The 24,447-nt window shown below is 40.1% G+C and overlaps 1 protein-coding gene across 4 annotated transcripts in view; it reads left to right on the forward strand.

Annotated features, from left to right (window-relative positions):
* The window catches only part of LOC124776650 (general vesicular transport factor p115), a 223,626-nt gene that overhangs the window by 188,730 nt on the left and 10,449 nt on the right, over positions 1-24,447 (forward strand). For all 4 annotated transcript variants that reach the window (XM_047251738.1, XM_047251739.1, XM_047251740.1 and 1 more), the window contains 2 exons: positions 18,320-18,517; positions 19,067-19,151. In XM_047251738.1, the coding sequence (XP_047107694.1) occupies positions 18,320-18,517; positions 19,067-19,150 (282 nt within the window). In that variant the 3' untranslated portion in view covers position 19,151. The remainder of the gene's footprint in view (positions 1-18,319; positions 18,518-19,066; positions 19,152-24,447) is intronic.

Here is a 24,447-nt window from a genome sequence, read left to right on the forward strand (position 1 = left end):
AGTTTTAAAGATATTGAGATATTACTTTGTCATTGTATGTGGACAATTTTTATGAGATTGCAAATGTATTCACATTTGCATTACTATTTGATGTAAGTTATTGTTGAATCTTGTAGAGCTGTAACTAGGCCTCCTTGAGAGTGTTTGACATTCTCCTTTTTCCTGGTGCAATGCGAACATCAGCTGTCCAAATTCTCAGCTCTGGGATTTACCCATTTCCGGTGACACGGTCATTTTCTCTGCACTTGAGTTCATCTAGGGCGGAAACTAGCCAGGCTGCCACTTTGCACCCTGGGCCTGCTAGCATTCAGCTGTGCAACAAGTTCATCTCTCCTAAATACCAGGCCTAGGTGGATGAGTAATTAGCCCACATACTCGTAACATTACACACCATGTAATGTGGCACATTAGCTGGCTAATTTGGCACATTAAGTCACACCAAATTTGACGTACTTACGTAACATAATAAATACGTACATAACATAATAAATACAATATTCCACTTGCACGTCAGAACAATGTTGTAATTATCTTTGTTGTGGGGTATGAAACAGCATGTTCCTTCTAGGATATGTCATAGCATCTTATCAGTATACATTTACTGTATCTAACACAAATTATAGAATTATGGCATACTAATTAAATGCCCAAATAAACAGAAAATTGAAACACTCTGTCCAAATTGCCACTAGAAAACGCGTCTTTATGCTATGAAATTTGTTAGATACCACAAATCAATTGACACTTCATCATTTTTCTATAATTTTACTGCCTCTAATTAGGAACTTAAAAACTAATACGACCCTGTGCAGTAATTGTTCATTTAGCTTTTGTTTTAACTCGGTGCATAACTGAATCATAAATTCCGCATATGTTCATTCTTATTTTTACTCCCACAAGCTAAATTCTAATGAGGGCTGATGAACTCCACGCACCAAATATTGTGTGAACAATAATTACAAATAAACTATACATATTACACAATAAACCCGTCCAAAACACTACAAGCAACAAATTTAAACAGTCTACCCAAATCTCACATGTAGTACAGTTTATTCCTGTCTTTGTTGACCTACATGCAGAAAGAGTCGTGTGCCCAATAACACACACACACACACACACACACACACACACACACACACACACACACACACACACCTACTACATTCTTTTTTTCTATGTATAACTGCAGCTCTGTCACATTTCGTAGCCCCAGTAATTTTCCTGATACAGGATATTTGAGCCTATACACGTTGGCGCATGGACGTTCAGTGACAATGAACAGTTAGTAGTATAACTCAAAGAGCTTTTTTATTTTTCCATCTACTTCACTAGATTATTCTTCAGTTTTCAATAAGACGCAGTCCCCAATCTTGTACCTAATCATTTTATAACATCCATAATGTCACTTTTTTCTTTCATTTGCCATATTCTCTATAAGCACTTTTACTGCCTCCTCTCCTTCGGCTGTTGGTACTGGTTGACCTGGTGGAAAATCCATGACCTCAGTAAGTAAGAACTTCAGTTTTATGAATGCCATTCATTCTAATGGCGAGTACCATTAGCATTATTCTTAAAACTATTCCGTAGTCTTCAAATGATTCGATAAACTCCATCCGCACAGAATGTTTGTTGCTTGCATACATTCTACACAGGCAGCCAATTTCTAGTATGTAATGTTCACACAGGTTACTTGCCAGGTGGTATACAGATATCCTATGTGTTTGATGCCTTGATTATTCACTAACGTGTTCCACATTTTAGACATAAATTGTGATCCATTGTCAGACAACAGCCTCTCTGGTTTTATTACTTTAGTACAGAAATCCTTTTCCATTTTGGTGATCAGAGTTTAGCTATTGGCTGCCCATATTGGATACAACTTGATAAACTCTGAAAATACATCAACAACCCCCAATATATATTTCATACCACCACCTGAAATTTTCTACTGCCAGTAGCTCGCCAGCTTTGCTAGGGATGATAGTGTACTTTTTCCCCTGGTGTGAGGTAGTGATAGAGTGCAGTGGGTCACCAGCTGGCATTTGTCACAAGTAGCCAACAGAGCACACACCCACGTGGCTAGATCATTTACTTGCATATACTCCTCAGTGATTTCTACACACTTTTGTGCTCCATAATGGCCATAAGTTAAGTGGGAATAGCCTATCAGGTGCTCCATTTACTTTTCCGGAAAGCACAGTCTCCAATGCTCCATTTTCTTGTCTTTCTTATGAAATAAAACGCCCTTATGAATTTTATAATATCGAGGTATCTTGTATCTTTTTGTAACACTTGCTGCCAAAATTTGTTTTTATGTATTTCAGTTCCGGGTCGTCATTTTGCACTCGTTGCATATCCTTGCAAACAGCATGAATCTTTCTTTCCCTTTCATGTATAAGAGTTGGAACTCTTCATTTACCTATTCCTCATCATTGTCCTCTTTCCCAATAGGTAGCCATGTCAGTGTGTCAGCTATGCATTTTGCAGTTCTTTTTATATGTTTTATGCTGTAGCTGAATTGCTCCAAAAACATTGTCGAGGGCGACCATTTAGCAATGTACTGTCCTGCAGAAAATGATCAGATAGCATGGTTTTCTTGCAACCCTCCAGATATAGCCAGAACTTTTTGAACCCATACACAGTAGTGAGTAACTCTTTTTCACTAATGTTATAGCTGTGCTGGCAAAAGCTGTTCTCCAGTGTGCCCCCCGCCCCTCCCCTCTCTCGTTCTTTATGGTTAAGAATTCCCCACACTTGTCACTCCATATCCATGCTGAGTTGTTCTTTAACAATCTGCATAGGTTTGGAGTATGAATAACCCCCTTACCCACACATTTACATTAAAAATGACACAGCCCTAGATATTATTTTAATTGGTTTCTGGTAGTTAGCCTCTTGCACTCTGAAATCGCTTTAAGCTTTTCACAGCTTGGCAAAAGATCTTTGGATGAGAGTTTGACATAAAAACTGAATTTTCACTGTAACAAATTCACACTTAGAGAGCCTTAAGGTTATTTCTCCTTTTCTTAACGCCAGGAGCATTTACTACAACTACTCGCAATGTTTATGCCAAGATTCCATGGCAATCAAAATATCATCCACGTATACAGCAAGTCTGCTCGTTAATCACTCTCCCAGTAAGTCTGTAAGAGACTTAGTGCTCTCAGAAAAACTGTAACAGATATTGTTAATCTAAACCACTTTGAAGCGATAACTTCACCCTTCAAATGGGAAAGCAGTGTATTGCCTACTCTCTTCAGCCAACGGAATCTGCCAAAAGCCAGAGGTCTAATATAGTGGGAAATTCTGTAAGGGTTCTTTCATGTTGCCTAGCTGATCTATTTCTCTTACTTAAACGTTGCTCAATTTGCAAGCATCTAAAACTATTCTAACCAAGTTTTGCTTCTTTTTAACAATTACACTTAAATTGCAATAATCACTACTGCAGTGTTCCACAATAGCCCATTCTAACATCTGCTGTATCTAGCCCGCACTGCCTCCCAATCAGCAATAGCAATCACATATGGTTTTGATCTGATAGGTTCATGTGGCCTCACCTTAAATAAATATTTAAAGTCCACCACTCTACGTGGCTTGTCTGAAAAAATATCCTCATACCAATAAACAAATTATACAGTTTCTCCTTTTCCTCATTTGAAATATGTTCAACTACTTCAGTAGTTTCTTTTATTCAGTTATACATGGAATTAAAATTGTCCCAATCTTCAGTAATTACTTGAACAACAATATGTTGGTCTCCAGTTAACAGATTTTTGAATTTTGAAACTTCCTGGCAGATTAAAACTGTGTGAATTTTACTTTCCTACTTTTACCCTCTAGTTCAAATTCAAGGTATTTCTCAACACAATTCAAAGAAGTTTTATATTTACACAGGAGACCTGTACCCAGCATGACATCTTTAACTAAACTATAAAACATCTCATGCTAAAAGAGTAAGTGCTACATTCAAACTCTAAATGCATTTCATGTTTTATGGGTTTGCTTAGCCCACCAACTGCAGTCTTAATCTTCAACACTGTTGACTGGAAAAATTACAAATTTCCTATTCTTATTTCTGTTTACAAATTGCTCTGATACAGCTAAGACATTACTACCAGAATCTAAAAGTGCACTTACTTTTTCATAACCCACCTCGATTTCTGATATAGGTTGCATATTAATGATTTCTTCCTTCTCTATACATTGCTCCCTCAAAATATTATTTTTGGTAGCCCATCTTTCTCCTCCATATCCATTGTACACATTTAAACATCCGACCAAACGTCAATTTCTTTACCTTTGTCAAACAATTCATTAAACATTTCCTTCGCCCCAGTTTCATCTTTTCTCATTTCAGGACCTCTTGCTATTTTATATTTCTCCTGTGCCCACCAGTGATGTATTAACAACTTCAAAATTTTCCCATGCCAGTTCCAATCATTTATAGAGTCGTCACTTTCTTCATTCAGTACTATCATCAACTCCTAAACAAATGTTTTCTCCCTTAGGCATTCCTTTGTTCTCCCAGTCTACCTTTAAATCATCCAAATCCTCGAAATGCGTCATTTCTTTGTCCTTATTAGCATCGAGTATACTGTTCCCTTTCTCTGAAATAACAATGTCAGTAGCTGCAAGATTCTCACAATTAACCACACAAATTAAAACTTCATCTCCCTTAAACAAGACATTACTTATTTCTACTTAATCACTACAAACTTCATCACAGTTAACTCCATTAACATCCATCGGCAACTTATAAGATTCATTGCTTAAAACATCAATTACATCCATTGATATAATATAGAAATCACCTACAGTGACTCAGCCAACCTCCATAGATTCACCATATAAATTGCCGTTACTACTTCGCTTCACATTAGAATTTGCAGTACATCTACATCTACATGATTACTCTGCAATTTACTTTTAAGTACTTGGCAGAGGGTTCATCGAACCACAATCATACTATCTGTCTACCATTCCACTCCCGAACAGTGTGCGGGAAAAACGAACACATAAACCTTTCTGTTCGAGCTCTGATTTCTCTTACTTTATTTTGATGATCATTCCTACCTATGTAGGTTGGGCTCAACAAAATATTTTCGCATTCGGAAGAGAAAGTCAGTGACTGAAATTTCTTAAATAGATCTCGCTGCGACGAAAAACATCTTTGCTTTAATGACTTCCATCCCAACTCGTGTATCATATCTGCCACACTCTTTCCCCTATTACATGATAATACAAAACGAGCTGCCCTTTTTTTGCACCCTTTCGATGTCCTCCGTCAATCCCACCTGGTAAGGATGCCACACCGCGCAGCAACATTCTAGCAGAGGATGAATGAGTGTAGTGTAAGCTGTGTCTTTAGTGGACTTGTTGCATCTTCTAAGTGTCCTGCCAATGAAACGCAACCTTTGGCTCGCCTTCCCCACAATATTATCTATGTGGTCTTTCCAACTGAAGTTGTTCGTAATTTTAACACCCAGGTACTTAGTTGAATTGACAGCCTTGAGAATTGTACTATTTATCGAATAATCGAATTCCAACGGATTTCTTTTGGAACTCATGTGGATCACCTCACACTTTTCGTTATTTAGCGTCAACTGCCACCTGCCACACCATACAGCAATCTTTTCTAAACCGCTTTGCAACTGATACTGGTCTTCGGATGACCTTACTAGACGGTAAATTACAGCATCATCTGCGAACAACCTAAGAGAACTGCTCAGATTGTCACCCAGAGGTCCCAGGACGCTTCCCTGGGGAACACCTGATATCACTTCAGTTTTACTTGATGATTTGCCGTCTATTACTACGAACTGCGACCTTCCTGACAGGAAATCACGAATCCATTTGCACAACTGAGACGATACCCCATAGGCCCGCAGCTTGATTAGAAGTCGCTTGTGAGGAATGGTGTCAAAAGCTTTCCGGAAATCTAGAAATACAGAATCAACTTGAGATCCCCTGTCGATAGCGGCCATTACATCGTGCGAATAAAGAGCTAGCTGCGTTGCACAAGAACGATATTTTCTGAAACCATGCTGATTACGTATCAATAGATCATTCCCTTCGAGGTGATTCATAGTGTTTGAATACAGTATATGCTCCAAAACCGGCTGCAAACCGACGTCAATGATATAGGTCTGTAGTTCGATGGATTACTCCTACTACCCTTCTTAAACACTGGTGCGACCTGTGCAATTTTCCAATCTGTAGGTACAGATCTATCAGTGAGCGAGCGGTTGTATATGATTGCTAAGTAGGGAGCTATTGTATTAGCGTAATCTGAAAGGAACCTAATCGGTATACAATCTGGACCTGAAGACTTGCCCGTATCAAGCGATTTGAGTTGCTTCGCAACCCCTAAGGTATGTACTTCTAAGTAACTCATGCTAGCAGCTGTTCGTGTTTCAAATTCTGGAATATTCCATTTGTCTTCCCCGGTGAAGGAATTTCAGAAAACTGTGTTCAATAACTCCGCTTTAGCAACACAGTCGTCGGTAACAGTACCATTGGCACTGCGCAGCGAAGGTATTGACTGCGTCTTGCCGCTTGTGTACTTTACATACGACCAGAATTTCTTAGGATTTTCTACCAAATTTCGAGACAATGTTTCATTGTGGAACCTATTAAAGGCATCTCGCATTGAAGTCCGTGCCAAATTTCACGCATCTGTAAATTTTAGCCAATCTTCGGGATTTCACGTTCTTCTGAACTTCGCATGCTATTTCCGTTGCCTCTGCAACAGCGTTCGGACCTGTTTTATGTACCATGGGGGATCAGTTCCATCTCTTACCAATTTAAGAGGTATGAATCTCTCAATTGCTGTTGCTACTATATCTCTGTATTTGAGCCACATCTCGTCTACATTTGCATAGTCGGTGTGGTACACTCAGATTCCATCAAATTCGGAGCTACCTCTGACTCTGTAACGTTTTATCTCCTCTCAGATTTTTCTGACACTTTGCATTCTGATTCACTACCTAACACATTACTTTCACATTCATCCTTCCACATCCACTCATAATTCATGCTTTCATGAAGAGTCATTGGTTCACTTCCAGCAACAGAAATAAATGCACAAACTCCTTTCATTGAGGTGTGCAAATTGGTAGCCTCAACTTTTGCAACTCCAACCTCTAAAACTTCATTTTTGCTTCCCTTTAACAATAAAATGCCCACTTCTGCCAATGCATAAGAAAATTCATCACCAGCTGATGGGACTATTACTACAATGCCTTGTAATCTTACCCTCCCAGACATCAACATTAAATTTCTCTGTCTCTGAAAGTTTCGAAAGCTTCGAGAGGCTTAAGGTGTGCAAAAGGAAAAACCTTTCATTTCTCTTCATTTTCTCTAGTCGTTGGCTGCAGTTCTTGCATCTTGGGGTACATTCCTGAGGCTGAAATTTTGATTTTGTACGTTCCTTTTGATCTGAACAATGTTTGAAGATATGTGTGTTTTATTCTTGAATTTTATTTCTTTATTTTTATTACTTTTCGATATTACACTGACTTAACAATTTCCACTTGTATAACAGTACAAATTACATTGTTAGTGTCAATCACAAAAACACATCTGATCCCATCAGAGGCATGCCCACTACTACTTCAAATTCTGCTGTACTCACAATATTCCAGAGAGTTAACAAAGCAAAAAAGTGTACAAACTTTCTTGACAAAAGAAGAATCATCACCAAGATATAACATTATTTTATAAATGAATTCAGAAATAAATTGAATTATTACCGTTAGATTGTGCAATTAATAATATAAATTTTAAGTATGCCTGATATTTCGTGATTTCAAATATTTCTAAAAGAAGAGTAATTTTAACCAAACACAAACATACACACAAAATTCAAGCTTTCGCAGCCAACGGTTGCTTCATCAGGAAAGAGGGAAGGAGAGGGAAAGACGAAATGTCTGCTTGTGTGTGTGTGTGTGTGTGTGTGTGGACGCGCGCTAGTGTATACCTGTCCTTTTTTCCCCCTAAGGTAAGTCTTTCCGCTCCTGGTATTGGAATGACTCCTTACCCTCTCCCTTAAAACCCACATCCTTTCGTCTTTCCCTCTCCTTCCCTCTTTCCTGATGAAGCAACCGTTGGTTGCGAAAGCTTGAATTTTGTGTGTATGTTTGTTTGTTTGTGTGTCTATCGCTTTCGTTTGGTAAGTCACGTCATCTTTGTTTTTAGATATATTTTTCCCACGTGGAATGTTTCCATATATATATATATATATATATATATATATATATATATATATATATATATATATATATATATATATAAAAAACCTCCAAATACTTTCCAGCTCACAGTTCACCACCTTCACGCATAGCGTCACCTATTTTCTCTGATACAAAACCGTCTACATTACTTTCACCACAATTTCTAGAATTATTCAGCAAAGGCCAAGGAAATATGTCTGAAGAATTGCAGCAGAGACTAGTTTGATGCATTCCAACACACAGAAACTACCAAGACAGAGCCTAGAAATTCCCATTCAAAATCCAAAACCTTCAGGCCATACCTGTATGAGCTCTGTGACAGAGGGCTGACATTGTGAACCAGATTGTTACAGTGATTGATAATGAAGGATTTTATGTTGGCTGCATCTGGTTCACAGAGGAAGCACACTTCCACTGCATTGGAGTCATGAATAAACAAAACTGGTGATTTTGAAGTTCAGAAAATTCCAGTTTGTGTGAAACAAAACATTTGTATTCTCCAAAAGTTACTGTTTGGGTTGCAATATACAGCAGGCATATTTTTGGCCCCTTTTTTTCATGCAAGAAATGATCATCAGTGAATGAATGTTATGGTGCAATTTTGGAACAGTCTGTTGCCACACAAGTAGCATTGGAGAATTGGCCAGCCACCACATGATTCCTGCAAGATCAGATTGAGCAGGTGCTTCACTTTCCGCAGTCAACACTTCGGGACTGGTGCAGGTATAGATTGGCCACCATATCCGTCCCATCTGACTCCTTGTGACTCCTTGTGACTACTTTTCGTGGGGCACATTGAAAGACCCTGTTTTATCAGAACCATTCCACAATGCTGGATAAGCCTGAATTGGTGATTTGTATGGCATCTGAAACCATTTCTGTTAAGACACTACAGGATGTAATGGCAATTTTCATTGTTCATTTTCATCACCTCCATACTGCAAGTGGTGGACATTTCAGAAAGATTGTGATGCAATTGCTAAGACTGCTTGCAGAGGACAATTTTAATTATACACTGATACTGCCTGTTAGCAGCTTTTCGAACTATTTCAGAACTTCTGTATAAAATTCTTACAGCTTTCATAGTAAACTTACCTTTTGTTGCACTCGTCTGTCAATCTTAGTTTTCGAGATGTTTACTCTTGAAGTCAGGGACACCTTCACTGGACATCCAGTATTATGCAAGAATTGTTCAGAATATTTCATCAAAATTACCAGTCAATATCTGGTGAACTTAGTCAATGGACTTCCAGGACTGGAGCTGGATTATGTTACTATCACTAAGCTGCCAAACATTTCCCAGGTGCCACTTTATGTATATATTTCTTTTTTGAGATATACAAGTGAATTACAAACATTTGTCTTGCTCAGCATCCTTCCCGTAGTCATTATTTTATGATGGCGCCAACCCATGTCAAATACATGAGAATAAGAGTGCAGTGCCTGTTGTTTCAAATGACTAGAGGTCAGTTTTGTTTCAGAACAATGGAAGTAGGAATGCAACAACCTGATTACTTACCTAGCTGTGACATGTAGAATCAGTGTATGTCTGTCATTACAGTTGCATAGTAGGCAGTACTACTTGTTATGCAGTTATCTGCAGAATTAATGTAGTTACGCCCCGGAGGGGGCTCCCGTCTTGGTAGTATGTGGGTGGCAACCACACGGGCCCTTAGCTAAGCCTGGCATTACTTCCACTTACTTGTGTCAGGCTTCTCCTGTTTCCTTTCCTATCCGGCTCACCTCGGCCAACTCTTGGTTTCTTTGACCCCAACGGTATTAGGTTTCCGAGGCCCAAGGGTGTCTTTCGCTTTCCTCTCTAATATCTATTATCTACCCTTCGACCCAACGGCGAAGCTAGTGGAAGAAGAATCTTATATCCCGGGTTCTCAATGATCATGGAGGCGGAAGAGGTCATGCCAGACGAACTGGCTGTAAAGGCGCCGCTCAGCCATCATTGAGCTCGCGGCAGTTCGTTGCAGTTCTGGTACCGGAAGTCACATGTCACATACATATGTGCTGTGATGAATTGTTCCAGAATCATAGTGTGTGGGTCACTTCCTCGGAAGCTGTAATCCACCTTAAACAAATTCACGCAAATGGCAATTTCTCCTGTCATTTTCTCTAAAGACCAATGGCGATGGGATAAGGACGATGGTAGCAGGCTCCGAGTGAGGCTGGAAGCTACTAGTCTGGACCTGCACATTGGCGGCAGGTGTGTGATGGTCGCCTTCCTGAGAACCCGTGTGACTTCTCGGGAATCTGGTCCTGCATCTGCGACTGGGCAGGCCTATTTAGGATGACCGCTGCCCACCCTGAATGGGGAAGGCCCTAGAAAATGTGGGGTAAACATCGGAAGTCACACTTTAACCGGGCTGGGAATCCGCACCCAGTAGGTCACTCCTTATACTGCGGACGTAAACAAAAGAAGAATGAAATGATTATGACAATAGGGACATGTAATGTCAGGACCCTCCTGGACGTGAACAATTACACGCCAGAGAGAAGAACCGCTCTTATCACCCAAGAACTAGCCCGGCTAGATATAGACATAGCTGCCTTGAGCGAGACAAGACTCTCAGGTGAGGGACGCATTAGTGAGGTATGTTCAGGGTACACCACCTTCTGGAAGGGAAAGGATGCAGGAGAACCATGCATCCATGGTGCAGGATTTGCCGTAAAAACGAAAATAGTGAAAGATCTTCGACTTACACCTGTCTCAATTAATGAAAGACTGATGACTCTTAGAGTACCCATTGGTTCAGACAGATTCATCACCTTCGTCTCTGCATATGCTCCTACTTTAGACAGTGATGAAGACACAAAGAATCGGTTCTACCACCAACTGAACAGTACTCTCTCTAAAATACCCATTCAAGATAAATTAATTTTACTTGGTGATTTCAATGCCAGAGTGGGAAGGGACAACCGTTTTTGGAGAGAGGTCATGGGTAAACAAGGGGTGGGAAACTGCAATGCAAATGAGTTGTTACTTCTTGGTCTATGTGCTGAGCACGAGCTTTTCATCTCCAATACCCAATTCCGTTTGCATAACCGCTATAAGACCACATGGATGCACCCACGCTCCAAACATTGGCATCTTATAGACTACGTTATTATGCGACAGCGTGACAAGAAAGACATTCTCATCACAAAAGCAGCACTAAACATCGATGAGTGCTGGACTGACCATAGACTTTTAGTCAGCCGTTTGAGAGTACCGAAGTATCGCAAGCCACGATCCCACTTTTCAAACCCACCACGCAGAAAATTCAACATAAGCAACCTGAACAACAAAAACGTTCGCTCACACTTCCAAGACATACTGTCTGAACAACTTAACAAAGCTCCAGCAACCACAGATGACGTCGAACAAGAATGGACCACATTAAAGAACATCATCAAAGAAACTGCTGAGAATGTTGTTGGTTTTAGTGCACGGAAAAGAAGTGACTGGTTTGATGACAACCATGGAGAAATCCAACCCATCATCAATGCAAAGCGGGATGCTTACCTATCCCTTGCTCAAAATCCGTCCTGCGCAGAAAAGAAAGCACACTTTCAAGAACTCAACAGAAATGTCAAAGTGAAATACGAGTAATCAAGAACAAATGGTGGCAACAGAAAGCCACAGAACTCCAAAATCTTTCCGATGCAAGGAACCTGCGTGGCTTCTACGCTGGTATTAAAGAGCTGTATGGACCTATCCGCTTCTCATCGGGAACACTGAAAGCTGCTGACAACTCCACCATTCTTACTGAAAGTCAGGACATCTTAAATCGTTGGAAAGAGCACTTCAGCTCACTGTTAAACCGCCCTTCTACTGCCGCTAGAGATTTTCTCAAAAATGTCCCACAGCACCCTCCAAAACCCTGGATGGCTGATCCTCCAACTTTTCAAGAATTCTGCAAGGCACTCAAGAGTGTGAAACCTGGGAAGGCTCCTGGACCTGACAGCATCCCGATGGAGCTTATTGAAGGTGGCGGTTTGCCTCTAAAAACTAGACTCTTCTCACTCATTCTATTAATGTGGGAAACCATCAAGGTACCAGCTGACTTGAAGAACTCCACAATTGTCACCACCTTCAAGAAGGGCGACAGAAGCGTCTATGGTAACTACCGGGGAATATCTCTACTCTCTGTCACTGGCAAAATTTTTGCAAGAATCCTTTTAAATCGCCTCCAGACACTTTCAGTGACTATACTACCTGAGTCTCAATACGGGTTTCGACCTTCAAGAGGGGCAATTGACATGATTTTCTGTGCACGACAACTACAGGAGAAGCGCAGAGAACAGCAAAAGCCTTTACTATTTGTTTTCTACGATCTAGAAAAGGCCTTTGATACAGTTCCCAGAGAAGCCATGTGGATGGTCTTAAAACGCTTCGGCTGCCCTGAACATTTTGTTGACCTGATTGAAGCTCTCCACGATGATATCACTGGACGGGTCCTCTGCCAGAATGAAACGACTGGGGAATTCCCAATAACAAGTGGGCTTAAACAAGGATGTGTTCTTGCACCAACATTATTTGCATTGTATCTGGCAGCTATGCTTTATGAGACAACCGTAAACAATGCAGGAATAGAACTAAAGTACAGGTTTGATGTAGGATTATTCAACCAGTCCAGACTCCATTGAAAAAGGTTCAGCAGTACCACTCGTGTGACAGAGCTGCAGTATGCTGATGACAATGCTTCTCCAGCTCATTCACCTGCAGAGTTGCAGCTGTTAGTTGATTCCTTCAGCAGGGCGTACGAACGATTTGGTCTCTCCATCAATATTCCAAAGACAAAGGTGATGGCGCAGCCAACTCCTGGCTCTTCCGTTCCTGACTTCAGCATATCCATTTATGATACACCCTTGGAACAAGTGGACCATTTCCTCTACCTGGGAAGCATACTGTCATCTAACTGCTCATCTGGAAAAGATGTGGAGAATAGATTACGTGCTGCCCATGTAGCATTTGGACATCTTACAAAGCGTGTCTTCCTGAATAAAGACCTAACACTGTACACCAAACTAATGGTGTACAAAGCTGTAGTCATTTCCACCCTGTTATATGGTGGCGAAACCTGGACGTTATATCGCTGTGATCTGAAGAAACTAGAACGCTTCAACCAACAGAAGCTAAGATATATCATGAACCTAAAATGGGATGACTTCATATCCAACACGGGTGTTCTTGAGAAAGCAAAAATGTATAGCATGGAAGCTCTTATCATTGGGCATCAACTCAGATGGGTCGGACATGTCCAGCGGATGAAAAATGACAGACTCCCACGTCAAATGCTGTACAGCGAAGTGAGCACAGGTAAAAGGCCACGAGGTACCCCTCTCAAACGTTATAAGGATCAGTACAAGAAAAATCTGAAAAACTTGAACATCGATCCGAGTAACTGGTCGACAATAGCAGAAGACCGAAGTCGCTGGTGCTCAGTTACCTCAGATGCTCTTCAATACTTTGAGCTGGAACGTCGAAGAATGGAGGATGACAAACGCCGGAGCCGTAAACTCCTCCAGGCTCAGCCACGTCTTCCACCTTCCATCAGCTGTAATGTCTGTGGCCGCCTGTTCCACGCTAGGGTTGGATTGCTAAGCCATCAACGACACTTCCACGCCTGAACCGTGACAAAGGAAATCTCAGGAGAGAAATGAAAACTCGGATACGAGTATCAGACGACGACGACGAATGTAGTTACGACACTGAACTCTATTATTGTTCTTGTATCATTAGCGAGTCATGGATTGAGGACTATGTTCATTAAGTATGATTATTCAGATTGAAGCCAAATACAAGAGACATCATTTTCAAGGTGATCTTGATGTGTGTTTTGCAAAACACCACTGCACGATTTAAGTGCAAAGGGAGCAATCTCTAACTGACATATAACGTATGAAAATATTATATATGAAAGCAGGTGCATGAAGAAGCATTACATTTGCAAAACTGATACTATAACAGATATATGAAGTGTGAAACATGCTGTGTTGCATTTTTGCAAGTATGGAAACTACAGTATAAGCTTGTATTACAGCACTACAAGACAATTTAAACTTTGTTTCTATCAGTATGTCGCTGTAAAGGTGTGATGGAACTTTTCTTTGCACTACAGGGGCAATATTGGAGAAATGAATGGTGCAGCTCTTCACTAGCTCTGAGATAGTGGGGTCACTCTGTAAAGTAAATGCCAAGTTTGGTATCAGTTTCAGGCTCAAATGGAGATCAATGTTTTGCCTAGTCTGTGTCACGGTTTCCATCAGCCAGATTGAATATCAGTAGGGAAATTGTAACAAAACTTGTCCATCATAAGTCCTCTCACTACTTTCGGTACCGGGTAAGAATGAAAAAGTGATGATACACACACAAGATAAATTTTTCAAGCTGCTTTTGCTGCCTGCACCCCTCCAAAGTGAACAATATATCTCAAATGTTAGACACATTGTCACTTGTGACTGTACAATGATGAGCCAAAACATTATGACCACCTACTTAATAGCTTGTTTGTTCGTCTTTGGAACGAAATATATCACTGATTCTGCATATCAGGGATCCAACAGTTTGTTGGTAGGTATGTGACATTACATTTCTATGCACAGGTCATGCGATTCGCATAAATAATGGGCTGCTGATTTTCGTATGTGGTGATGGTGCCCAGTAGCAACCCAGATGGGTCCCATAGGATTTACATCAGGTGAATTTGGTCACTTAGACATGAACATGAGTTCACTATAATGCTCCTCAAACCACTGTAGCATGGTTGTGACTCAGAGACATGGACAGTTATACTGCTGAAAGATGATATTGCCATTGAGAAAATCATCAAGCATGAAGGGATTCAGGTGGTTTACAGCTGTCAGTGTGTCTTCAGTTACTGCCACAGGTACCATGCAAGTGCTGGAGAATGTCTCCCATAGCATAATACTGCGCCCACCAGCCAGTGTCTGTGGTGCGCTCCATGTTTCAAGTCGCCATTCGCCCCGATGATGGCATTTGTGAAGACGACGATCAACCTTGTATAGCAAAACTATGATTCACCTGAAGAGACAGCATGTTTCCATTGATCGACGGTCAGATCCTGATGGTCCTGTGCCCACTGCAATCATAATTTATGGTGTTGTTGGGTCAACATGTTAAAATGTTGGGGGTGGTCTGAAACAAGCATTGTGCTCTTTTGGCAGAGATGCCACAGATCACCATCTATCCTACTTTACAGAGCAGAAAAGTCTCCAAACCCCTCATTCTGTGAAGAGCCATGGGCATCCAATCGTTTATGGCCTAGTGGTAGTTTCATTGTCGTACCTCTTTCCATTGATGCTCACTACAGTAGCACATGAACATTTGACTAGCTTCACCATTTTCAAGACACTCATTTACAGACTCTGCTTAATAATAATCTGCCCTTTGTCAAGTCACTTATATCAATGAGTTTCCCAATTTGCAGCCCACATCTTTGCTAGGGTGAGCCCCTGTTAATGTCAGCTCCACTTACATGTTTGTGCTACCACATCAAGTGCCCGCTGTGCCATCAGGGAGCATCCATCATCGCAGTGGGGAGTGGTCATAATGTTTTGGCTTATCAGTGTATTTTATAATGTTAATTTAACTCACATAAGATCGCAGTATACAAAATCCAATATATAAATGTAAATATTATTACTTCAGATAAAAAAATAACTCTTGGTAAAAACTCCCATAGCAGCTTGTGCATGTTGTGTTATTGAATGGTGATCATGTAGTTTATTAAAGTTATTTTGTGTGGAAGATCAAACTAAAATAAGAAACAATTTTATTCTTATCACTGTGAGAGGATAAAAGTGCCCAAGATGTGCCGTGTTCATTTGGTCGAACAACAGTTGGCATCAAGATGTCAGTGGCCACCAGAGTGCAAGGAAAATGTTGAGTTTAAACTGTTCTGATCTTGACACACCCACAAGCTCTTTTGCAGAAAGTTTCACTTTATTCTTTTTGGTGTAATTATGGAAAATGGGAGAGAATATATGGAAAGTGAAATACCACAGAATGTAGATATCTCCAGGTAAGACAATTCATCCTGTGACTGTACCCATCTATAAGATGTCATACAATAAATCGTCCATAGCTCATGCCTTGTAATATTTTTCTACACCTATGGCTAGCACTTTGAATACTACATTAACAGTCCAATTGTTTGCAAATGTTGGACCCAGTGTGTATTTATATATGAAAATTGGTACAGTTCTGCTGTAGGTATTTTCCATCAGTTCCTAGTCATCGTGTATCTTTTTGTACAGAAAATGTGATTTGTTATCAGAGTTGAGCTTTAATTGCTTGCTGTAGCATCTGCTATCATGAAATCTGATCACAGTGAAAGCACTTTCCATTGGCCTTTGTTCTCATTGAGCCCAAATCCCACGTAGCTACCCTTTGCATGCCATTGCACCGCAGGCACCATCTGCATCTCTACAAAACTAGAGCTATGACATTTCCCTGGTGTCTAACCCTTGGCTTATCTAATCCTCCTATAAACATCATTTTCCTGGTTGTAGTAACATAAAAATTTTGTTAATCATCTGTTTGTGCATTTCTAGCAGAGTTGATGATTCCATTTTACACACAACATTTTGATGACTAAAGTTATCATTAGCTTCAGGTGCTCTGAACATTACGCTCTTATGCGTGCTTTCTGCTTGGTCTCCAACAAGAGGGCAAAGAAAGGTTAGTGCCGTGCCTATATTCACAGCTGATGTCGACTCTTAAGCACTAACACACTTGATTTCAATGGCTGCTTCACTACCCGAGCCATCTTGATCCTTCCCTCCACCACCAGCTTTTCCGAACAGTGCAGATGGGAGTTATCCTTGCAACACATTTTCCCCTCCCATAATTATTCTGGCCTCAACCTACAGTGACATACTGTCCCCACACCCTTCACCCAACAGTTTCCACCCCCTCTGCCCTATCATCTCCTCCCCATTCTCATCTCCCACCCTGTTTATATGGAATCCTGTGCCAAACTCTCTCTCTCTCTCTCTCTCTCTCTCTCTCTCTCTCTCTCTCTCTCTGTCTCCCCCCCCCACACACACACACACACACACACACACACACACACACCAATTCACCACCATCCCTTCCCCTTCCCCTTCCCCCCCCCCCCCCACACACACACACCAATTCACCACCATCCCTTCCCCTTCCCCTCCCCCATACCATCCAGATTGCTGCTTGTATCTTGTATTCCTTGTGATGTTACCTTCCGGCCCGATATGCTGGAGTTGGCGGTCATGTGTGCATGAGGTGTCTGTGTTGATGTATCTTCTTTATGGTAAGTTGCAATCTGTCTTTTCCTACATTGTTGAATTCCTACCTGGAGTTCCCATTGTTTGATTTTTTCCCCATAGGTGGTGCTGATTTTGGCCATAGTGGCCGCCTCTTCCATTTTTAACAGCACTGTAACTGATATCACTTTCGTTTTGTATTTGCATGTTTTATTGTTATGTCCTAAAGTAAAACAGTATTGGGTAGGCATGTACTCCACTGAACTGCAGCACAGTATTTGTATACAGCAATTAATTTCATAGGTACAGTATACCTGTATGTGGGACTAAATATCCTACTTGCCTTTGCTTTGTTAGACTAACTTGTAATTATGTAAAGAAAATTTCATCACTTTCAGTTGATGACCATGCTTATGTTTGTAATAACTATCCTCATCCTTACTTCAGGTAGGTTCATCTCATCCTATGTCCTAGTGATCTGTCCTTCCTATACCTCTTTCTTTAGTTTCATAAAGCTAGGTTTTGTGTCAGTTTTACTTTTATGTTTGTCTGTCAGCCTACTACGCATTTCACTCCTCAAGGTAATAGCAGTTCTCTTGTACAAATGTATTAGTTTTCACATTTGAATTTTCCTTTGATACAGTTGTCTATAAAATTCCATTGGTGCATTTGTGAGTGAGCTGTGAGGCTGTTTCTTTTAAAAATGTAAACAAATATAATGAGAAAATTGTGATGGTTTTTATCATACTTCATAAGAGGTATATTAAAATCCCATTTTCAAACAAATTAGATGGTTCTGAAATTAGACATTTCATGATATTTTTCCACAGATTTCACAACTGCAGCAGCAACTTCTAGAAACACAAAAACAACTGTCTGCTGAAAAAGATAAAGTAACTTTAATGGAAGCTATTGTAAGTGAAGCAGATACATTGAGGAAAGACCAAGAAGTTTTACTGGAACTTCTAGCAGATCAAGATACAAAGCTGAATGAATATAAGGACAAATTAAGAGCTCTTGGAGAGAAGGTAAAATATATGTAATGATATCTGTTTTTTAAAAAAAAGAAAAGTTTATGATCATATTCCTTTGTCACTCCTTTTTAAATTTATTACATGTAGAATGTCTAAATTATGTGTCATTTAATTAAGTACAATAGACAATATATTGCTTAAATAGGATTCAGGCTAATTATGGTAATAGAAGTTTTTCATTGCTAAGGCACAATAAAAAGCGAGGAAACACCCATTATAATCTCTTTTCAAAACTAAATGTCAGTTATAGCTATGTAACCTTTTAAGCAAAGGAACCTGTGAGAAATAAAAAATGTGCACACTATGGGATGGTAACACAAGTTTTTTTTGCCCATTGAAGCTATGAATTTTTTTTCCATCAAAGCAATAACTAATTCTCATTCTGGAAATAACTCAATTGTTACTCCCCAATCAGCAATTTAAAAAGAAAAAAAACCTAAACATAACAAAAAATTGTAAAGAGAGAGAATTTACTTGAATGTGTGTAGTCGTGTATCCTCTGTTTTGATGCAGACTTCACCAGTCTGTGGTATTTTTACTTAGGTTGATGATGATGAAGATGATGTAAGTTCACAAGATGACGAAATGGATGAAGGTATCAGCAGTGCTTCAGGAAAAATTCCTTGAGGTAAGGATATGCCCAATAAGATTTTTAAAAAAATGTATGTTTTGACCTCATGGTGTTTGCCTGGCTAATTTGGATTACCCAGAACTGCTATTACTCAGCCTAAAGAGGTGTGAATGTCATTTCTGTAGGAAATACGAAAATAATTCTAAAGTTTGATGAAAAAGAACTTACAGTGCTTGCATACTAAGAAATTATTTGTTGTGATAATTTTTTTATTTTGAACTGCATTATTCCCCTGCGATAAATTTCATTAAAATTATCAACACAGTAGCAGTGATATGCAGTATACTAGAGGCATGTTCTTGTTCTCCACTGGGAAATATTTTGTTTGAGGTTTGACAAAAGAAACCAGACTGATATTGCAAATTTATGTTATTACCAGATATATTTAATTAGTGGTAAAGGCATTCAATATAGAATCCTTTTGAGTCAACACACATCAGCCATTATCCCTTCTGCTGTCCAAAATCTTTCTGCATGTTGCTCCCTGCAAACAGCCCAAAATAATTTATTTTTGCATTTCAGCAGAGCATAAGAACACGTCTGTAGTCAAGTGCTTGTCAACCACCACTCAGCTAATGAAGTTTGATGAAGCATTTCACAGTAGAACAACAAAAACTAAGTTCAAAAAATAGTCAAGCACTAATATGACATTAAAGATACCCTCAAAGAAATGCAAGCGAAATTATCTTCTCTTTTTCCCCCCTTCATATCTCTCATTTCAGATCTTCACTCATATGTCTCACTTTCGCTAAGTTAATTGTTTATCTTTTGGTGTTAAGACTTTCAAAGTGGTAAACAAATGAAAGAATACTTTGGCTGAAGATATCATTTATGACCAACTGACTTCCATTTGATCATAGGCAAAACATTCGCAGGAAAAAAATCTCATATTTTTGGAGTGGATCAGGAGTGAACTTGTTATCACGCAAGAAGAGAAGTTTGGTTAAAATTATTTATAGCTGAAGACAGACACAACTTATATAAAAAAGTATGACTGTTGTAGAACAAGGTTCATCAACAATATTGGTGCATAAAAATTGGAGCTAATTAACTCACATAGAATAAAATATTTCATCGATTAATATTTTGCATTGATATTTTGAAAGTTAAAGCATAGGCATGTAGTTATGTATGTAAATAACAAGAAAAATACAGCAGGGCGCTTCTGTCATGCTAAGGAAGATTCTATTGGACATAGCTTGCCACATTTTCTTCCATGACCTGATCTTTGTGAAGTGTCAAGTGTAAGAGGACATATTAGGGTTTAATGCAGTAAGTGAAATGTTAAATTCATTACATATATGTAAAGAACTGGAAAGAAATTACTGGCTGAAGTTCAGTGCTGACTTGCAAAACATGTAGTCTGTGCTAAGCTAAAAGTACCAGACAGTGAGCAGAAATTAATGACAGTTCTTGTGGTATCACTCCATAAAATACTGCACAAATTCCAGGAAGTAAACCCCAAATACTGGTATATAATGTAATGAACTGAAGCTGAACACAGTCACCAGTCTTTCACTAGCATAATTCAAAAGAAGGAAATCCTTCACATTAACAAGACTCAATAATAGTGAAAACACTATTTATACAGATGAGCAATAGAATAATATTAAAGATTATTAAATAAAAGAAATAAATTTTTTGGTATAATGAGACATAATTGCCATAGTGAAAGAGAGAAGACTTCTGAAGTGTCTCACACTGTTCAAATATCTGTGGCAATGGAAAGATCTGAGTGGAATTCTACTAACACAAAGAGTGAAGATAACAATTTACCATGTTGGTGATGTGGTGAATGGTCATTAGGCATATAAACAAGATTCCACTGCTAAGCTTTGGACACTGTTCTTTTTCAGAGCTAACTAATGCAGAAAACAGTCACACAGCTACATTGTACCAGTGCAGCATGTCGACTGGGGTGAAATGTTGTGCGAGGTGGAATGGGTGAGAGGAGAAAGGATTGGAGAGAGGAGTGGGGAAAGGGTCTTTAACAACTAGGAAAGTCAGACAACAAGGAGCGGGATAGGAATGTGGCACCAGTGAACTCACCCTGGCATAGGCAGGGAGAGATGCATGTGACAACCAATGAAGTGAATTGGAGGATGGCTTGAGAGGTGAAAGAGAGAGACTGCAGAAAGGAGAGTGAGAGTTTGGAATGAATGAAGTATGGGCAAGCAGACAGGGATAGGGATGGGGCTGTAGGCTGTCAAATTTCAAGGCCTGGAGGATTTTGAGATCAAAAAATGTATTGTCAGGACAATTAAGTGGACAGCAGAATGATGGTCATGCCCTCAAAAAAGGCCATACAAAAGTTGCAGCAAAGTTGATATATTGTGTGATTGCTTTCACAGGTGTGTCTGCTTCTGGTAGGGTCATATATACAGGGCTATTACAAATGATTGAAGCGATTTCATAAATTCACTGTAGCTCCATTCATTGACATATGGTCACGACACACTACAGATACGTAGAAAAACTCATAAAGTTTTGTTCGGCTGAAGCCGCACTTCCAGGTTTCTGCCGCCAGAGCGCTCGAGAGCGCAGTGAGACAAAATGGCGACAGTAGCCGAGAAAGCGTATGTCGTGCTTGAAATGCACTCACATCAATCAGTCATAACAGTGCAACGACACTTCAGGACGAAATTCAACAAAGATCCACCAACTGCTAACTCCATTCGGCGATGGTATGCGCAGTTTAAAACTTCTGGATGGCTCTGTAAGGGGAAATGAATGGGTCGGCCTGCAGTGAGCGAAGAAACGGTTGAACGCGTGCGGGCAAGTTTCACGCGTAGCCCGCAGAAGTCGACGAATAAAGCAAGCAGGGAGCTAAACGTACCACAGCCGATGGATTGGAAAATCTTACGGAAAAGGCTAAAGCAGAAGCCTTACTGTTTACAATTGCTACAAGCCCTGACACCCGATGACAAAGTCAAACGCTTTGAATTTTCGGCGCGGTTGCAACAGCTCATGGAAGAGGATGCATTCAGTGCGAAACTTGTTTTCAGTGATGAAGCAACATTTTTTCTTAATGGTGAAGTGAACAGACACAATGTGCGAATCTGGGCGGTAGAGAATCCTCACGCATTCATGCAGCAAATTCGCAATGCATCAAAAGTTAACGTGTTTTGTGCAGTCTCACGGTTTAAAGTTTATGGCCCCTTTTTCTTCTGCGAAAAAAACATTACAGGACACGTGTATCTGGACATGCTGGAAAATTGGCTCATGCCACAACTGGAGATCGACAGCACCGACTTCATCTTTCAACAGGATGGTGCTCCACCGCACTTCCATCATGATGTTCGGCATTTCTTAAACAGGAGATTGGAAAACCGATGGATCGGTCGTGGTGGAGATCATGATCAGCAATTCATGTTATGGCCTCCACGCTCTCCCGGCTTAACCCCATGCGATTTCTTTCTGTGGGGTTATGTGAAAGATTCAGTGTTTAAACCTCCTCCTACCAAGAAACGTGCCAGAACTGCGAGCTCGCATCAACGATGCTTTCGAACTCATTGATGGGGACATGCTGCGCCGAGTGTGGGAGGAACTTGATTATCGGCTTGATGTCTGCCGAATCACTAAAGGGGCACATATTGAACATTTGTGAATGCCTAAAAAAACTTTTTGAGTTTTTGTATGTGTGTGCAAAGCATTGTGAAAATATCTCAAATAAGAAAGTTATTGTAGAGCTGTGAAATCGCTTCAATCATTTGTAATAACCCTGTACTTTTGATGGGACTAGTATAGGATGCACTGGATGGGTGCATAGGACCAGTCTTTCAACTGGGTATTTCACAAGGATATGGCCCATGCAGCAAGGGATTGGGAGTGTAACATACAAATGGCCGGGATATTTTATAGATTGGGTGAGCAGTGAATTATCATTTTGGGAGAAGTGGGCATGTTTCTGGTTAGGATGTTCATCATTTCTGAGTGTGGTATTAGATAGTTGAAGCCCTAGCAAGAGATGTGGTTGAGTTGTTCTAGTCCAGGATGATATTGGGTAATAAGTTGGTGGGATATGCTCCTTTGCAGATAAATCACAAGGCTAGTTGAAGGATTAGTTGCATATCTAGATGTGAAGTACATCATTTTGCAGACTAGATTTGAAGGCTAGTGTGTATCTGTGAAAGTCTTAGTAAGATCTTTAGCATATTGTGCAAAGGATTGCTCATCATTGCAGATGCACCCTTAACAGTTGGCCAAAGTTTATGGGAGAGAATTTTTAGTTTGGGAGGAGATAGAAACTTCATAATGGAGTTACTGATGATGGTTGGTGGGCTTGACATGGACAGAGATTTTTCTGGAGCCAACTGCAGTCCATATCAAGCACCTTGTTTCCTTCTATGTGTGGGTGGCAACTTGGCTGTAACACCATGATTAGGGAACACTGTGTAGTGGATCTGTCTATGTGGTCCTTCCAATACAGTCTCTTTTAGCTTTTGTTCTCATGGTCCTGTTACTCTGGCATGACACTGCACGAACTTATAATTCTTGAGTTCATACCCAAGCAGACTTATAGTATAAGAGTGTCTCACTACTTCCAAATACTGAATGACAAACAAGTCTTCAGCAATGATCTTCTGTATTGTTCCAACCATTTGCATCAGTTGTGAAGACAGATCCAAATACCAGTAACTCGTAAACTCAAACACATCGATCAGTACAGCCGTTTTTTCTGAGGTGTTCACGACAACTTCAAGAGGCGTCACCAAGGTATAAATGTCCACGTCCAGCAAGTGCGACCATGCTCACCGTGTCGCACCTTGTCCCTGCTGTGTTATGTGACTGCATTCACACCGTGTGTACAGATAACAGATAAAGTGTTTAAAAGAGAGGCTATCACCTTTCAGCAGCATAAATGTCCTCAGTGGAACATAGGTCATTCTCACAAATAACCCATGTTACACTGCACAAGCCTAACAATAATTTGTGTTCCTTCATGATGAGGCCTGACAGTAGACAGAAGAAGAAACTGGAGAGACATTTCCAAGACCATAACAGATCTCTATACCTTCTAGAAAAGTGTAAGAGATACTCAGAGGATCATGGGATTCATCATACAATAGGCAACATTTTGTTCACAAAATTGTACTGGATAAATTTAAGGAACTAATATTTGAGGCAGATTTTTCTACTGCTGTAGTTGATAATCTATTGATAGACTTTGAGGAGAGGGCAACGAGGATGGCAGCTTTAACACTGATATACTTTTGAAGATATGTTGATTAGACATTCAGGATCCAGCCATATGAATTAGATTCTCTCAGTAGCCTTTTTGGAGTGTTTTAAC

Source organism: Schistocerca piceifrons, chromosome 2 (genome assembly GCF_021461385.2).
Source record: "Schistocerca piceifrons isolate TAMUIC-IGC-003096 chromosome 2, iqSchPice1.1, whole genome shotgun sequence".
In the NCBI taxonomy this organism is placed as follows: Eukaryota; Metazoa; Arthropoda; class Insecta; order Orthoptera; family Acrididae; genus Schistocerca; species Schistocerca piceifrons.